General features: G+C 32.7%; 3 protein-coding genes across 3 annotated transcripts; all 3 read right to left on the reverse strand.

Moving 5' to 3' along the window:
• Positions 1 to 500: 500 nt before the first annotated feature.
• GCK72_012199 (uncharacterized protein) lies at positions 501 to 1,455 on the reverse strand (the record flags this gene model as incomplete). The annotated part of the gene is made up of 6 exons (XM_053728913.1): positions 501 to 639; positions 738 to 837; positions 909 to 987; positions 1,037 to 1,157; positions 1,209 to 1,345; positions 1,390 to 1,455. The coding sequence occupies 6 exons, from the start codon at positions 1,453 to 1,455 to the stop codon at positions 501 to 503; spliced, it is 642 nt and encodes a 213-aa protein (XP_053583685.1).
• A 1,624-nt stretch (positions 1,456 to 3,079) lies between these two features.
• Positions 3,080 to 4,975, reverse strand: GCK72_012200 (uncharacterized protein; the record flags this gene model as incomplete). Its single annotated transcript, XM_053728914.1, has 5 exons — positions 3,080 to 3,218; positions 3,318 to 3,417; positions 3,469 to 3,539; positions 3,589 to 3,718; positions 4,957 to 4,975. 5 exons carry the CDS (start codon positions 4,973 to 4,975, stop codon positions 3,080 to 3,082), a joined length of 459 nt encoding a protein of 152 aa, XP_053583686.1.
• A 10,157-nt stretch (positions 4,976 to 15,132) lies between these two features.
• Positions 15,133 to 16,225, reverse strand: GCK72_012201 (uncharacterized protein; the record flags this gene model as incomplete). Its single annotated transcript, XM_053728915.1, has 5 exons — positions 15,133 to 15,271; positions 15,378 to 15,477; positions 15,543 to 15,595; positions 15,978 to 16,114; positions 16,160 to 16,225. 5 exons carry the CDS (start codon positions 16,223 to 16,225, stop codon positions 15,133 to 15,135), a joined length of 495 nt encoding a protein of 164 aa, XP_053583687.1.
• Positions 16,226 to 17,413: the final 1,188 nt, after the last annotated feature.

Raw genomic sequence — 17,413 nt, forward strand, 5'->3', positions numbered from 1 at the left:
CACAATTGCCGTTGTCACGCACAACTTGAAAAACGGGGTCTATAAATCCTCGACGTCTCGTAACTGAGCGTCAAGTAGGTGGTAGATCACAAAAATATAGAATGGTAGGGTAAAGCAAAAGATAGAGGACTGTCAGGGAGCCATACTAATTCTGTATACATATTTTGAAAACTAGAAAGTGCACGCAATATTGGTGAAATGTTTCTCCCACTTTTTTTGAGATGAGCAAGACAGAAATGTTATTATGAGACCAGCTCATACTGACGCGCCCTCGGCGCGTTTCCTCGCTGTTACGCCACTTGAGTTCACGTGAAATCTCTTTAATAATGATTCGTATTTTTGAAAATGAAAATAAAAGGCCGACATTGTGACAGACAAACCCCGCATGCGTTTTATATATAAGAATGAATTTAAAAAACATATCAAAGCTAGGTCAAATCTATTTTCGTAGTAAAAATAATATTGAAACCGTTTATTTCTTTCAAAAAACCCAGTAATATTCAATGTACAACTACAGTAAGAACAGATGAACTTGGTCCCTTTTTCTTCTTTCTGAATCCAATTCGAATCAATATATACTTTCGGAGAGAATCTGAGAATATCCATAGAAGATATGGATTGATGCCAGCGTAAAGATCACTGAAAATATATTTTTTACAGTTTTTGGAATGCTGTAAAAGATTAGAGTTCTAGGTTCATGCTGATGATATTGAAGTTTTTTAGATAATTTTTCTTACCTTATCGCATTATACAGCAAATAAAACTTGTCCAGTGAAATGACAAGAATCGAAGTGGCATAAGAAACGAATAGGCATAAAGCAGCGATTTGGATTGCGACTGGAAACAAAATCATAATCAAGATTTTTAGAATCACACAGAAAATATGGAACTATTGAAATAGTACAAACCTGTAATACTACTCATAATGAATAATTTCATCTCCTTCTTCTTGATTTGATTCCTTGATTTTTGAAATGCCGAGTTTTTCTGAAACAAAAACAGGATTCCAGTAAAATCAATAACTTTTTAAACTCACTATCATTTTTGTGTTCCTTCTTAAAACGAATAATAGATAACAATATGCAAATATCAGGTATATACAAACTACAGTCAAGAATGCGCCAGCGATCAGGAAGAAGTAGGTGACCGGGGCTTCACTAAAAGATTAAATTGCATTATTATTATTGCCTAAAAACAGGCTCTCTCACTTCCTAAACTTTGGAATCACTCCATTTTTTGAATTTCTATAAAGTTGAGTTTTATCGAATAGCGTTGCCATACCAGCCATCATTCCCGGTAGAAATTGAATCGCGTATGCTATTCGGAGACGTTGGGTACTCCAGATCTGAAAATAGGTAACTAGAGTTAAGAATTGAGAAAAAAAGTTACATGATGATGTCGATTTGGGAAGATGATAGCGGAGAGTCGATTGGTGGCGAGGACTGAGATGCACATCGCTTGACAGATTCCTGGAAATTGGATACAATGGAAAAAATATTGAAGAAATGTTATGTTACAGTGATAAACTAAAGTTTTAAAACATTATCAAATATTTAATTTGGTTGTGGTTATATATTACCCATTCGCCGGTGGCTGACCGCTCGCTCAAAGTTCGGCCCGGGGACGCGGAGTGGGTCTTGACCAGAGTTGTACGGAATGCGATTTTTTTATTTCCGGAATCCGGAACCGGAATAAGATTTTAGATTTTCCGGAATACGGAATCCGGAAACATTGCACGTTTGATGGTGTTTTGTTTCATTCTGACATTTTACAGAGAGGGTAGTGTTGAAGGCAACATGAGCCCACTGATATTGTGATAGAAATAGAATTTTCAGTTTCAGAGAAAACTTAACTTTTTTTAATTGCTATTATCAGTTGTTGACTGGCTAGTCCTGTTTTTTCTTTAGTTCCATACTTGACGAGTCGGGCCGACGGTTTTTCTTGAATAAATTTCTTTAAAACAATTGAATCGAATTGATAGGTGTTTCAAATCTGAATCAATGAAAAATAAAAATTCTTTGAATAGTCGCACCACACAATGCAGTCTTCGACCCGTCCGGATTTGGCTGTTTCCTAAAGAACGAGTAAAAGCTTTTGTGCAATGAATCAACCAATTACGACTTCTTTGACAAATAAAGAAAAACCATCGGCACAGCAATGCCAGAACGACAAAAACGACATAACTGTTTCATCTGGGCCATTTCACTTCAAGTGAATCAAGACTCAAATAATTTTATCAATGAAACTAATTCGTGACTCAATATTGAAGTAGCTTTGGTTAATCTCTGGTCACTGCTCTAAATTACAGATATCTATGTTCAGACACTTTATTCGCCATAATAATACCTCATTTAGATGTTTGACCAATTGTTTTTGCGATAAACAAACCACAACTGTTTCTCAGAGAACACAAAGGCATCTTCCCACGGGCACATGTCATTCACTCCAAACTTATCTCATTTTTTGCAAGAATGTTTTTTTTATTGTGTGAAAATAAATAATGTGATAGGTACAACTTTCAAATCGGTACAGATTCAAAATTTTCAATTAAAAAAAGAAGAAGTGCAATCGGCTAATCTTCTGTAGACCTCAAACAAAAACGATTCCCAGAAAACAAATTTTCAGCCATTTCTGAATAAAAATGACTCACCAGAAATCCATGCAAGATATAAATACGTATGTGCATAATATCCATCAAGAAATAAATAAATACGAGTTTCCCATCCCTATTTTGGAAACATAGCGCCCAGCTAGTTGTTCAAAAGGGTCCTTGGAATGTTTAACACAGTTTCAGGAATGTTTAACACAGTTTTTGTTACACAAAATTGGAAAAACGGGGTCGATAAATCCTCGACACTTCGTAACTGAGCATCAAGTAGGTGGTAGATCACAAAAATATAAAAGGAAGGTGAAGAAAAAGATAGAGGACTGTCAGGGAGCCATACTAATTCTGTATACATATTTTGAAAACTTGTAAATAAATGTATTCAAAACCACTTTCTCAACTAAACTAAATCCTCTCTTTAAGTAATAAGAAATAATATCGAAACCGTTTATTTCTTTGAAAAACCAGTTATATTCAATGTACAACCACAGTAAGAACTGAAGAACTTGGTCCCTTTTTCTTTTTTCTGAATCCAATTCGAATCAAAATATACTTTCGGAGAGAATCTGAGAATATCCATAGAAGATATGGGTTGATGCCAGCGTAGAGATCACTGAAAACATATTTTTACAGTTTTTGGAATGCTGTTAAAGATTCGAGTTTTAGGTTCTTGTTGCTATTTTGATCCAAGCTTTTTTTAAAATTGTCTTACCTTATCGCATTATACAGCAAATAAAACTTGTCCAGTGAAATGACAAGAATCGAAGTGGCATATGACACGAATAGGCATAATGCAGCGATTTGAATTGCGACTGGAAACAAATATAATCGTGATGTTTAGAATTATACAGAAAATATGGAACTATTGAAATAGTAGGAAACTACAGTCAAGAATGCGCCAGCAATCAGGAAGAAGTAGGTGACCAGGGCTTCACTAAAAAAAATGAACGTTTTTTTTTTCTATTATTTTCTAAAAATCTCACTTCCTAAACTTCGGAATCACTCCATTCTTTGAATTTCTATAAAGTTGAGTTTTAGTGTTGCCATACCAGCCATCATTCCAGGTAGGAATTGAATTGCATATGCTATTCGGAGACGTTGGATACTTCAGATCTGAAAATAGGTAACTAGAGTTAGAAAAGAAAAGTATCAGTTACAGTTCCGCTCAAAAGTATATTAACTTTTTGTTTTTTGATCATAACTTATCTCAAATATAATGGAATTAATAATTAACTTTAATTATACTGAAATAAACAAAAGTATTGAAACATTATCCTTATTTAGTTGTTATATTATTTTTTTTCTATATTTTTATGCAAACCATAGCTAACAAACTCTTTGTAAAACTATTTTAGAACATTCAGTGTGCATAGTTCAAGTGCTTATCCAATTTTTCTGTTTTTGTTTTCAGCAGACTCCACAGTTGTTTACATTATAGGTAATCTCCTTTAATATCCTAGAATGGCTACTAGAAATAAAAAATTATTAGTAATGAGTTCCAAGAAACGGAAATTGGAAATGGAAGCATAAAAATTCATCGAACAAACAGAAAAGGAATTCATGTCATTTTTTGAAATAAACATGTATCGGAAATATAGTTTTCAGTTTTAGAGAAGACTTAAATATTATTTGTTTTGTCACAAAACTATTGTGTTCCCTTTTTTCAATTCTAACTAGACTACTTCTCAATTTTTGACTCATACGTTTAATTTAATAAAACAATTCATTTTTGATTCAAAATTGTAGTAACTTTGGGTAACCTCTGACTGCCTAGTTCTAACGCTGAAACGACGGATTTTTTTAAATTTCATAGTTTTTTTCTTAGACCCATAAATTAAACATAAAAAATTAGTTAATAATGTATTGAAACCTCATTGAAACCGAACAATAAAAAAATCATACGCTGATATTCAGGTGGTTGTTACCTGGAAATACATGTTTTTCAACAATGTATATAATTTACGCAGTTTGAACTAAACACTTCTATTTGTGCTTTTGATCTTCTGAAAACTTTTTGCACTTGAAGTAGTGAAATTTCAATTCGCTGGAGCGCACCGTCGAATTTTGAGTATTTCAGATCAATCAAATATGTGAAGTAAGATTAAGTAATGAATGTTTTTTAAGTAAGATGAAGTTATTTTATTGTGTTTACTCAGGACACTGTTTGTCAAAAAATGACTGTTTCATTGCAATGATTTACAAGACCAACGATCTAATAGTTCATTATCTCTTGAGCAGATTTGTAATATCAATAAAAATTATGAGCAAATTCTTATAAAAAACAAACGTTTCTAATTATTGCTTGAGAAGAGGGTTCGATAAATTTAATAATGATGTGCAATTTCACATACATTTCAAACAGAAGGACATATATATTGCTAGTTTCAGATAAAAATGTTTCCGTTTATTTTTGAATACGGTAAATACATGTGGATTATCTAACATCAAAGTGGGTCATAAAATCATGAACATGTATTGGGAAAATTTGTTTAAATCATATTTGGAATATTCAAAAACGTTACCGACTAAAAATAATGTACTTTTCCAGTAACAAGTTTTCACACTTTCATGTTTGTTTTATCACTGTATTGATAATGTTGTGCAATTCGATTTCATAGAAAAACCAACATTAACATTAAACGAATGCTTTGAAAAAAAAACAATTTGAAACAGTTTTAGAAAATTCAATGTCATACTTGTAAACCGCGTTGCCAGTAGGGCTCGAAATGGGGGGTCCCACTTTTTTCCGGGAATTTTGAAAAACTGTCAGTTTTTGAAGGAGAATAGTGAAACTTTCACAGAATCTGAAGACATAGCTAGGGACGCAATTCCCAAATTTTCAAAAATGCACGTTTATTTTTAACCGTTTTATGACAATCCGGGACGCGCGGGTCGGGGACGCGGGACGTCCCAACTCGTCCCATTTCAAGCCCTAGTTGCCAGTGTTTAAAAAAGACGTACAATAATTAACGTTCCAATAACAGGTGGAATGTCAATATTCAAAATTCAACAGATTTCAACACTACCATCGATCGAAGTTTCAGCTGGAATGCTTTTGCTTGAGTGCCTGGGAATAAATTAATACATTTTACATTTTTTGATACTCCTTCTCTGGACCAATACTTTTTCACGGGTATTTCCGAAAGCTGAAACTATATTTATTGTGATATTACTACACAAAACTGATTTTACTTTATTGTAAGAGCTCGTAAAACGCATTAAGTAAAAAACAACTCATTTTCAAATGTAAAACTGTTTAGAGTTTCCTTTCTATACTTGCAGAATCTATTTTCAACAATGTTCTGCATCAGAATTCCCATAAATCAAAAATATTTCAGATTTAATTGTTATTGTTCTCATTCAATTAGCAATGTTAATTTAACATTAAAACATACCTGACGGTGTTTTAATGTGATCTTGAAAACCCGGAACAATTATACAATACCCATTTAATCTAACAGTAGTTACGAAACTGTAGAAAATGTTTAGTGTGAGATTTTCCCAATTCACATTTACTCGAGTCCTTCAGTTTTTTGTAAAGAAATTGTGCTTGAAAAACAAAATTCGAACTAAAATGGAAAATGAAAAAAACACAAAGATGCAGTTCTTTTATTTGAAGCGACATTTGCTAGAGAATACACTTTATTCTGATATTATCAATTTCTCTCAGTTACGTGATAAACTGAGATGAAAAACAACTTTAAATAATGTAGCAAGACATAATTTTTCAAGAATGAAACTATAATAGAACTGATTCTTGAAATAAATGGCAGGCTCTCACAACATTTTTAAAAAGTTATCTGTTACAATAGGTTTACAAAAAGAAAGCTGTTTAGATATCATGATTTATTGGTCGTCGTGATCTGGATCTTAATGCTGTTGCTAGTTTGAATTCAAAAAAATAACCATTTTTCTCAAGCCGATCAATGCACATGAAGCAAGAATAATTTAACGCCCTAGAATAAATTGCACTGATAGAACCGTAGTTTTTTTATGTGGAGAAGTGCAATTCCACTTTTTCCAGTTTTCGATAAGTAAAAAAATATCCAAGAAGAATTTTAAATCTTTTTTATTTTACAGTTTCGACAGTTCTTTATTTCGAAGTAGCATTAAATTTATTTGCTGCATTTTCAAAAACCGGCCATCAGCATAGAAGCTTTGTGTTAGTTGTGAGCTCTGAGTAATAAGACTGAGAGAGGAAGTGTTGTTTTTGGCCGGTTCTTCTCATAAAATTAGGTTAGAACTGAAAAAAAAGAGAAGATTCTCTTAAATTTTAACAAATTCTGTTTCAAGCTTTACTTGACTTTATGTTTGTCTCTATTTTTTCAATCGGAATAACGGAAACGGAACATTTTTATTACATTAGAAAATGAATAACCGTTTTCAAAATGTTGTAAATGCGATGGATTTCAGGTTTTGAAACTACATATCTCAAAGATATAACATTTTTGAAAAGTTGAAACTTGGTTTTGGTGCGACAATAAAATAAATGCACTTAGTGGAATTGCACTTAGTATATCCGTTTGAAATACTATTGCTCAGTTTTGAAACCATTCAAGTAAAAAAGCGTGCTGAAACAGGACAAAACTATTATAAAAATCAATTACATGTACATAATTCAATGGATATTTGCAGATCTATAATTTCAAAATTAATTTTTTTCGGATGCGTAACCAACTCAATTTCTAAACCAACTTTTCTGTTTCAAGCACAGCCTTCATTCGAACCATATATTTCCCTTTGATGCGGCAAACAATTTCTGGTTTAAATATGAACGAAAAATATGAATTCTATAATAGGAAACGGGGTGAAGGGAGCTGTGGAAGAAATTCATTCATACAATTTTTAAATAGAAGAAGCTGAACTATATAAAAATACGCCTTACTTTCTGATACTCCTTTGTATCAGTAATATCATATTTATTTACAGTTTCACAGAGTTTATTTTTTTGTTTTTTTTTTCAGTTGTTATTTAATTTGTATCTCACAGATCTGTAATCCAATAAATTAGGCTTTCAATTGTCAGACACATTCTAGAATAAACTTTGATCACTTCATAGTTCTGTATAGTGTACGAGAGTATCGTCAATTCTCATCCCGTCGCAGTCTCAGTTTTGTCACAATCTCGAAATTTCTCGTCTCAAATATGTTTGGAGCTTCCCATTTCTCAAACATTATAAATTTTCATAAATTTTCAACAAAAAAAAAAACGAAATTTGATATGGAAATGGTAAACCGGGAAGTCACGAAATTCTCATACTTGAATTTGAGAAGCATATGACAATGAGAACTGAAAGAGGAATGAAATTTGGAGGTATGAGAAGTATGAGTAAGAGGGTAGAAACATTTGTGAGATGTTCCCCCAACCATTTCTGAGATGAGCTAAACAGAAATTTTCTTAAGAGTTTCATCATGAAAAATAATGATATCAAACTACACCCCCTTTTCTGAATTAGAAATAATGTTGAAACCGTTCATTTTTGAAAAAAAAACCACAGTGAGAACAGAAGAACGCAAAAAACACAACATGTGCACACCTTTCAACTTAAAACTAGTTTTTTTTTGTCTTTTTCATGAACTTTTTCAAAAAGTCTGATCGAAAATCAGAGTGAAGCTTTCTTTAATTAGAAATAACGAAAAAGTAATTGTTTTAAAATTCATACTTCCCTCATTTCAGTTACATGTTTTCAGTTGAAAACGGATTGGTATAATGTATATGTAGTGTGATAAGCCGTGAGTAGTATACAGATGTTTTTGAGTTATTTGACAAAGTCAAAACCTACTAAACAGAGCTGTGCGGAATTCCTTCCTTCGACTTTCTTCTTCACTCTTCCGGGCCTTTTTTCACTTCCTTCTTCCTTCTTCCTTCTTCCTTTTCAAAAATTTTACTTCCTTCTTCCTTGTTCCTTCTTCCGTTGAAAAGTTTACAAAAATTTTGTGATTTTCGACGGGATTTTGGCGGAATTTTGGTGGTTTTTGACGGAATTTGGTATGAAACAACATCAAAATTCGTTTTCAGAGATGATTAGAAAAAAGTTTCTTCAAATTTGTCATTTTCAAAATTAACTTCCGATTTCCCAGTTCGGAACCCAACTTCCTTCTTCCTTCCTTCTTCCTTCCTTCTTCCTTCTTCCGGGCTTTTTTCACTTCCTTCTTCCTTCTTCCTTTTTCCTTCTTCCTTCTTCCTTCTTCCCTTTTTAAAAATTTTACTTCCGCACAGCTCTGCTGCTAAATGCCAATGAGAGCCGAGTTATGAGCTCTCAAACTTTTCATGAGATAGAGCATTTTTCACGTGGAATTTTAAATCAGAATCAGCAGTTCAGAGTACAGTACAAGTCCACCTGAACTTTATCACATTCTGCAACAAGAACATGATGGAAACAATATGTTCTTGCAGTTTTGCGAATACCATAAATGTTATGATACACGTGTGCAACACTGGGTGAATTGTTTCGCTGGGTAATTTCTTTTGAATGTAAAAAAAACAAGGAAAAATATTCAAAAACACATGGAATTGTCTATCAATTGGTTCCTAACAAAAAATATGCTCCTGAAACAATAATTTCTTGTTATTCAAGTGAATTTCAAAATCAAATTTGCTAGATTTTATAAATGATCCAATTAATCGAGATTAAAGCTCGACACTAAAAAAAACTACGATGGAACAAAACATTTCAATACATTTTCCCTATGACTCAATGAAAAAAGTACCGTTTCGTGTGATAATTGTCTATATAAGAAACAGAAACATAAAGTTATTTTAAATAACAATTTCGATTTTACTGTACGATGTTCTCACGACAAAGGTTCAGAAAGTGTTTTTTGTCTTCTGGTTTGGTCCTGTTGAATATTAAGCTTTTTTCAAATAAAAATACGGTTGAAATTAAGATGGAAAGCTGAGAAACAAAATAAAACCGCGGTTGTGCAAATCCGGAAATAAAAGATCACACGTAATGAGAAATTGAATTTAGAAGATTCATAATTGACAAAACTGAAACAGAAACATTATTTATGTTTTTCATAACATCGATTAAGTGTAATTTTTTGCTTGAATTCAGTAGATTTTTGGTATTTTTGTTTAAAAAGGTACAACTATCTATTCTGTTTGCATCACAGAGATTTTTTGAAAAATTATCATAATCAATGTTTCTTGAAAAAGGTTTAATGTTCATGACAATCGTGATGTAGTAAGTAACTTTATTCAACTAGTGGAGAGAACAAATTATAAATTTGTGTATCAAATTACTATTAAGCCGGAGAACAAAAAAAATCGGTTGTAACAGTAGATTTGGTGATTTTATGTTTCAAGATGTCTCATCGTTTCGAATCCAAAACTTACTATTGCAGAAGCATTATTTGTAGTCTACAATTTCTAAAGGAAACGTTACTTGTCTTGGTGGTTTGTTCTTCAAAATCAAATGTGATCTGTTTTCAAGCCTTTTCATTAGTGCAGGCGGATCATAAACGTGTTATTGAATTCAAATGATCAACAAATTTCACAAACGAATGCCTACAGGAAACAAATGTGAAACGAGTTTTTTTTCTGAAATTCAATGTTTTAGAATAGACTAACAATTATTAACATTAGATAGGTTTTTTTAGAAAAGTAAAATTCTAATCCAAAAAGTGATTTAGATTTGTTTACAAGTTTCCACGGTTTAACTATATTTATTTATAGAAAATAATTATGAAGAATGACTGAAACTGTAAAAATTGCCAAACACAACTAAATTTAAAATGTTAATGTTTTTTCATGTTTCTACATCACTACTTTAGTTCCTCCCATTTTATAATGATTAATTATATACCTCCCAATAGCGCTGCTCGTTTTGTTTTTTTGATATTTAAACTTTGTATATGATTCCGTACTTGATATTTTCAAATAAGATTATTCGAATGTTTCAGTTAACTTAATAGATTCAGAGGGATTATATTTCTTTAATTTTTTTTTTCAAAAATACATTCTATTTCCCATTTCGCCTGAACACTATCCTGATGACTTCATTATGAGAATCGATCCTGATCTGGTTAAAACTGAATAAATTTTGCAATCTCTTCTAAACTTCAGCACTGAAACAGTACCTTCAGCTCACTTATTTATTTACTTCAAGGGATAGGAGGCTATAAGATACAAAGAAGACTTGAAACATATCCCTCACGAGATAGTCTCAAGTAAAGAAAAAAAAATGGACTAATAAGGTGCATGTCATAAAAAGAGTAACGGGGGGGAAGGCAACAATTGAAATGAATACAACGGGTTCGAACTGAGATATGGAATTGCGATCAAGGGGAATTAAAGGAACTAGGCAATTAAAGGCAGGGAATAGAAAAAAAACTGTTAATTATGCAACAAGAAGGGAGCAAGAAATATTAGAACCGGGTGATTGAGGAATCAAGTAAAATGATAAATTGTGAGGGAGAAAGAAAAATATTTACATTGTAGGTAATGACATTCCAAAACGGAACAGTAAAAGAGAAAAAGTTATCAGATAGAGGAGATAGATAGACAAGAGACATGGGTCTTCTGGGAGAGTTTGAGAGTCTGACATAGGTGTTAAGGAAGGGGAAGTGAGATGCGCCAGCAATGAATTTGTAAAGTAAGAGTAATTGGGATTTGAGTCTACGGTGTCTAATGGAGTGCATTGAGAGGAGTTCAAGACGTTGCGAGTAGGAAGAGAAAGAGATGTTGCAACGCTGGAGAGTTTTTCTAGAGTATACTCTGAGGGTGGATTCCAGAAGTCTAGAGAGATGAGATGAGGGGGAAAGGCAGAAAATAACAGAGCAATACTCCAAGATAGGAAGAACATAAGTTTTAAATAAGAATGAGTAGAAAGCAGGATTATTAGACTTGAAGGATTTTAAAATCTGGGAGCAACGAAGTCGGGCAAGAGCCACGGTTCGACTAATGTGAGCACGGAACTTGAGATCAGGTTCAACAAGCAAGCCAAGATCACGAACGGAGTTTGAGTCCAGAATGGGAGAACCCGCGATAAGGAACTGATGATGAGGGTTGAGAGAACCTAAGCGAAGTAAACCCGTTTTGGAATGAGCAAGAGGAAGGAAATTGGATTCAGCCCATGTAGAGACTAAATCAATGCCTGCTTGAAGACTGGACGGGAGGTGCGAGTAGATTTTAATATCATCAGCATAGGCAGCCACATGCAGGTGAGGAATATCATTCAAACTGAGTAACAAATCGTTGATGATTTAGATTTGTTTACAAGTTTCCACGGTTTAACTATATTTATTTATAGAAAATAATTATGAAGAATGACTGAAACTGTAAAAATTGCCAAACACAACTAAATTTAAAATGTTAATGTTTTTTCATGTTTCTACATCACTACTTTAGTTCCTCCCATTTTATAATGATTAATTATATACCTCCCAATAGCGCTGCTCGTTTTGTTTTTTTGATATTTAAACTTTGTATATGATTCCGTACTTGATATTTTCAAATAAGATTATTCGAATGTTTCAGTTAACTTAATAGATTCAGAGGGATTATATTTCTTTAATTTTTTTTTTTTCAAAAATACATTCTATTTCCCATTTCGCCTGAACACTATCCTGATGACTTCATTATGAGAATCGATCCTGATCTGGTTAAAACTGAATAAATTTTGCAATCTCTTCTAAACTTCAGCACTGAAACAGTACCTTCAGCTCACTTTTATCGACTAGCCATTGACTTTGTTTATTTGTGAAAATCAAGAAATAAATGGTTTCAATTGATGTAATTTTCAACAAAAATATTCAACAAATATTCAACAAAACCTGTTTCTAATACTGTTTTTCTGTTTAGAAATTTTGGATGAGGCCATTCTTTAAATTCGCAAATACAGAACAAAAGAATTGTGTATCTTTCCATTTGATGGCATTCGAAGTAGAACGTGTGGCCGCGTGGCGCAATGGATAACGCGTCTGCCTACGGAGCAGAAGATTGTAGGTTCGAATCCTGCCGTGGTCGAAACATTTTTTCGAGAACTTTTCAATTTTTTGTAGACAGCAAGAATTTTTTTGCTCAGGAATGGAGGGAGTGAAAAACGATAAACCATTAGCGACCGAATGGAACAGCGAAATACAAAAATGAGAAAAAAATGCATTAGGTTTCACTGAAACGCTAAAAATTACATTGGTGATTACATTTTCGATAATGAGAAAACCGTTTGTTTTCCTTTTATTTCCCAATTAGCCAAAACTAATATAATATACGTTTAGTTCAATAACTTTTGTACATTGATAACTCTATCAAAAAGGATAATACATATAACTTATGGTTACGGAGAATATGTAGTTCCTTAAAACAAACCGATTGGAATATTGCCGGGAAACAAGATTCTCAACTTAAACGTTTTATGAAAATTTTCAATTGGAAAACTATTTAAAAAAAACTATACTGTCAAATAACATCTTTTTTGAATACTTGCCAACCGGGCCGTGCCGGGCCCTCGGATTTTATTAAACACCTTTTCTCATGAATTTTTTGGATTCTAAATAAGAATTTCAATTAGATTCCAGTGTGATTATTTTGTTAACACGGAATCATGAAACTGCAAAAAATCTTTAGAGGGCTAAACTCGTCAAGAAATATAATAATTCAAAATTCACAAGGTTCAATCCTGATGTGCAGATTCCATTATGAAAATTAGTTTATAAAAAGACTGTTTCAGGATTTTATTTTCAGAGATGCTACACTTTTGTCTCGCTATCGATAAGATGACTACCAAGCAAAAAATTCAGATACATAACAATGAGAGCTCACAGCAATGCCTCCTAACTGGAGAACATCTCTGAATTAGTTCTGTAGGTAGATACACTCAAACAAGTGTCAAAATTTGAGAAAATGAATCTCCAATGTTTGTATATGGAGCCTTTTTCAGACCACTTCTGTAACGTCAGTATAGTTCAGATAGTACAAACGACAGTCAAAAAAAGGCCAGCAATAGAAAATAAGTCTGAAGCTACACTTCGTATCAAGTTTTGAAAAACTGATTATAGAACTTGTAAAGCAGGAAACCACCATAGAAGCTATGTATCAGTTGTAAGCTCTGAATAATAAAGCTGAAAAAAGAAGAGTCTAAAAATGAAAAGTTGATATTGACGGATATATGGAAGTGTTGATTTTGGCACATTCTTCTGATAAAATAAGGTTGAAACAGAAAAATAGAAAATATTATCTCTTAAATTTCAACAAATTCTGTTTCAAGCTTTACTTGAATTTATGTTTTTTTCTATTCTCCAGTGAGTTCGATGTTGTCGTTTTTATTATAATAGAAAATTGGTATTTTATTCACTAATCAATAGTAATAAAAAAGTTTATTTTTGGGATTATCTATGGATTGTATAAATTGAGACCGACGTAGAGATCACTGAAAACATTTATCAACCGTTTTCAAGATGTTGTAAATGGGAGGGATTTCAGGTTTTGGAATTCTATTATCTTGAAAAAGGTCATTTTTGAAAAGATGAAACTTACTCAAAGAAATAAATTGTTGCGAAAAATGACGGAAATCAAGTCAGACTTGTCAAAAATCGGGCCGAATTTTCTCTGCGCCCGGCCCGGCCCGGACCCGGATTCAAAAGTGGGTACCCATTTTTTACTAAAATTTTTTGAAATTTTTCGAAAAAATAGTGGGAAAATAAAATTATCATAAACATTCACATTTTGATTCAATTTTAAAGTTTTGGTCAAAAACTATTCTTTTTTCGAAAAAAAGTTCAAAAAAGTAAAAAAAAAATTCAAAAATTCAAATTTTTCAAAAAATGTTTCAAAACGGTAGCTGTGAAAGTAATTAATTCAGTCAATTTGCAAGTTAAAAAAAAAATCTTGATGTTGCCCAACCCCTTTGTATCAGCAATATTTATTTACACCTTCACAGAGTCTATATTTTTGTTCTCTCAGCCAATTATTTAATTTTTACCCTTTTTCACTGATCTTTCCCAAATCCAATAAATTAGGCCTGACACAATTCGGACACATTCTAGGATAATCTTTGACCACTTCATAGTTCTGTATAGTGTACGTTCTCATGAGAGTCTTGTCTGGTCACAATCTGGAAATTTTTCGTCTCAAATATTTTTTGAATTTCTTAAATTTAAAAATCGTTGGCTTTCAAGTCAAGAGGTCACATTTTTATTTCCACGTCTGCTTTCATGTTCTGTTTCTCGAAAACAATTTAAAAAAATAAAATTTCAAAATATGATATGGAAATAATGAAACGGGAGGTCACGAATTTCTGATACCTGCACGAGATTGAGACGAGAAATGACTCCAGACCGTGAGAGATCTCGAAACACCTCGGGACACTAGTTCTGTAGACATAATTTGATAGCAATAACTGCTGCATTTGAATCATTTGTGAGATGTTTGTCCAACTATTTCTGAGATTAACGAAACATAAATGTTTCTAAAGTATTGTAAATAAATGTATTCAAAAACACTTTCTCAACTAAACTAAATCCTCTCTTTTCGTAATAAAGAATAATGTTGAAACCGTTCATTTTTGAAAAAAAAACCAGTAATATTCAATGCACAACCACAGTGAGAACAGAAGAACTTGGCCCCTTTTTCTTCTTTCTGAATCCAATTCGAATCAATATATATTTTCGGAGAGAATCTGAGAATATCCATAGAAGATATGGATTGATGCCAGCGTAGAGATCACTGAAAAAATATTTTTACAGTTTTTTGAATGCTGTTAAAGATTCGAGTTTTATTTTCTTGTTGCTGTTTTGATCAGGTTTTGCAATTTTTAAAATAAGTTTCCTACCTGATCGCATTATACAAAAGATAAAACTTGTCCAATGAAATGACAAGAATCGATGTGGCATATGACACGAATAGGCATAAAGCAGCTATTTGGATTGCGACTGGAAAATTAATCGAAAATTTTAGAACGATACAGAAAATATGGTACTTTTGAAATAGTACAAACCTGTAATACTACTCATAATGAATAATTTCATCTCCTTCTTTTTGATTTGATTTCTGGATTTTTGGAATGCAGAGTTTTTCTGAAACGCGTGGTTGAATGTATTAGCTCGGCACAGTTCTTACAGCCGCGCTCCATCGAAATCCCTCTTTTTCTCTGAATCTCTCAATTTCGCACACTATTTTTTTTTGCTTCGGTAGAGTGCGGTTGTAAGAAGCGTGCCGTGCTAATACAGTGGAATGAATAGTTTTTTTTTAAACTCACTATCATTTTTGTGTTCCTTCTTAGAACAAATAATAGATAACAATAGGCAAATATCAGATATATACAAACTACAGTCAAGAATGCGCCAGCAATCAGGAAGAAGTAGGTGACCAGGGCTTCACTTAAACAGTGATTATTATTTCTTTAATTTTCATTATTGCCTAAAACTCTTACTTCCTAAACTTTGGAATCACTCCATTTTTTGAATTCCTATAAAGTTGAGTTTTATCGAATAGCGTTGCCATACCAGCCATCATTCCCGGTAGGAATTGAATCGCGTATGCTATTCGAAGACGTTGGGTACTCCAGATCTAGAAATATGTAACTAGAGATAAGAATTGAGAAAAGAAGGTTACATGATGATGTCGATTTGGGAAGATGATAGCGGAGAGGCGATTGGTGGCAAGGACTGAGATGCACATCGCTTGGCAGATTCCTGAAAACGGGATACAATACAATGTTACAGTGATAAACTGAACTTTTGAAACATTATCAAATATATAATTTTATTTAGACCCTTTCAGAATATTCGGTGCGCATAGTTGATTTCGTTTTTGACAATGCACCTACATTATAGGGGCTCCTCTAATGGAGGATGAAAACGGGATAAAGGGGTGATGGAGAAATAAATTGAAGAACTTTTATGTTACAGTGATAAAATAAAGTTTTGAAACATTATCAAATATCTAACTTTAGGTGGACATTCTGTGTGCATAGTTCTAGCCCTAATCCAATTTTTTTTGTTTCTACCAGCTGATTCCACAGCTGTTCACATTTGACATAGACTAGAATGACTACCAGAATGAAAAACGGATAGTAATGAATTCTAAATAAAGGGGGGATGAAACAGTGGTAGTGATTGATTTGGGCAATTTAATATTATCTAATGATGCAGAATTATGAAACTAATAACCAATTTTTTGGAACAAGTTTGTAACGGGAATGTATCTGTTTTTCACAAAACTGAACTTTTTTTCGTCGCATTTTTTTCATTCGGATCTCTATCTAGCAGTCGGAGTGATTGCTAAACTCACGAGGAAAATCCATCGAAACAACGGAAATGGATTCATGTCATTTTTTGAAACAAACTTGTATCGGAAATATAGATTTCAGTTTTAAAGAAGGCTTAAATATTTTTTGTATTGTCAAAAAACTATTGTGCTATTTTCAGTGTCTATTGTCGAAATTAAAAGTTCCTACTTTTTTTCACGTCTGAATGCCGACTCAATAGTAATTTTGCACTGACATGGAATGTACTTCTGTTGCTACCCCTAAAGTACCGATTTTTTTTGCTCATTCGATGAGTTCTCTCGAAAGAAAAAGACCCATAATGGGGTTTCCTGTGACGTGACCTCGTTTTTGAGAAATTGAGATTTTTTCGAAAAATTTTTTTCATTAATTTTTTTCATTATTTTGCCGGATTGTTCAGTAAAGGGGCTTTGCACATAATTGTTGCAAATTTTATGTAGTTTTTGACAAAAGTATAAAACTTATGAAAAAATAAATTTTTGGTCCTGAAAAAGGTAAAAATGTAACACCCATTTTGCGTAGACTAGAATGAATACTAGAAATATAAGTGATTAGTTATGAATTCCAGAAAACAGGGGGAA

Source organism: Caenorhabditis remanei, chromosome IV, assembly GCF_010183535.1.
Source record: "Caenorhabditis remanei strain PX506 chromosome IV, whole genome shotgun sequence".
NCBI classification, from domain to species: Eukaryota; Metazoa; Nematoda; class Chromadorea; order Rhabditida; family Rhabditidae; genus Caenorhabditis; species Caenorhabditis remanei.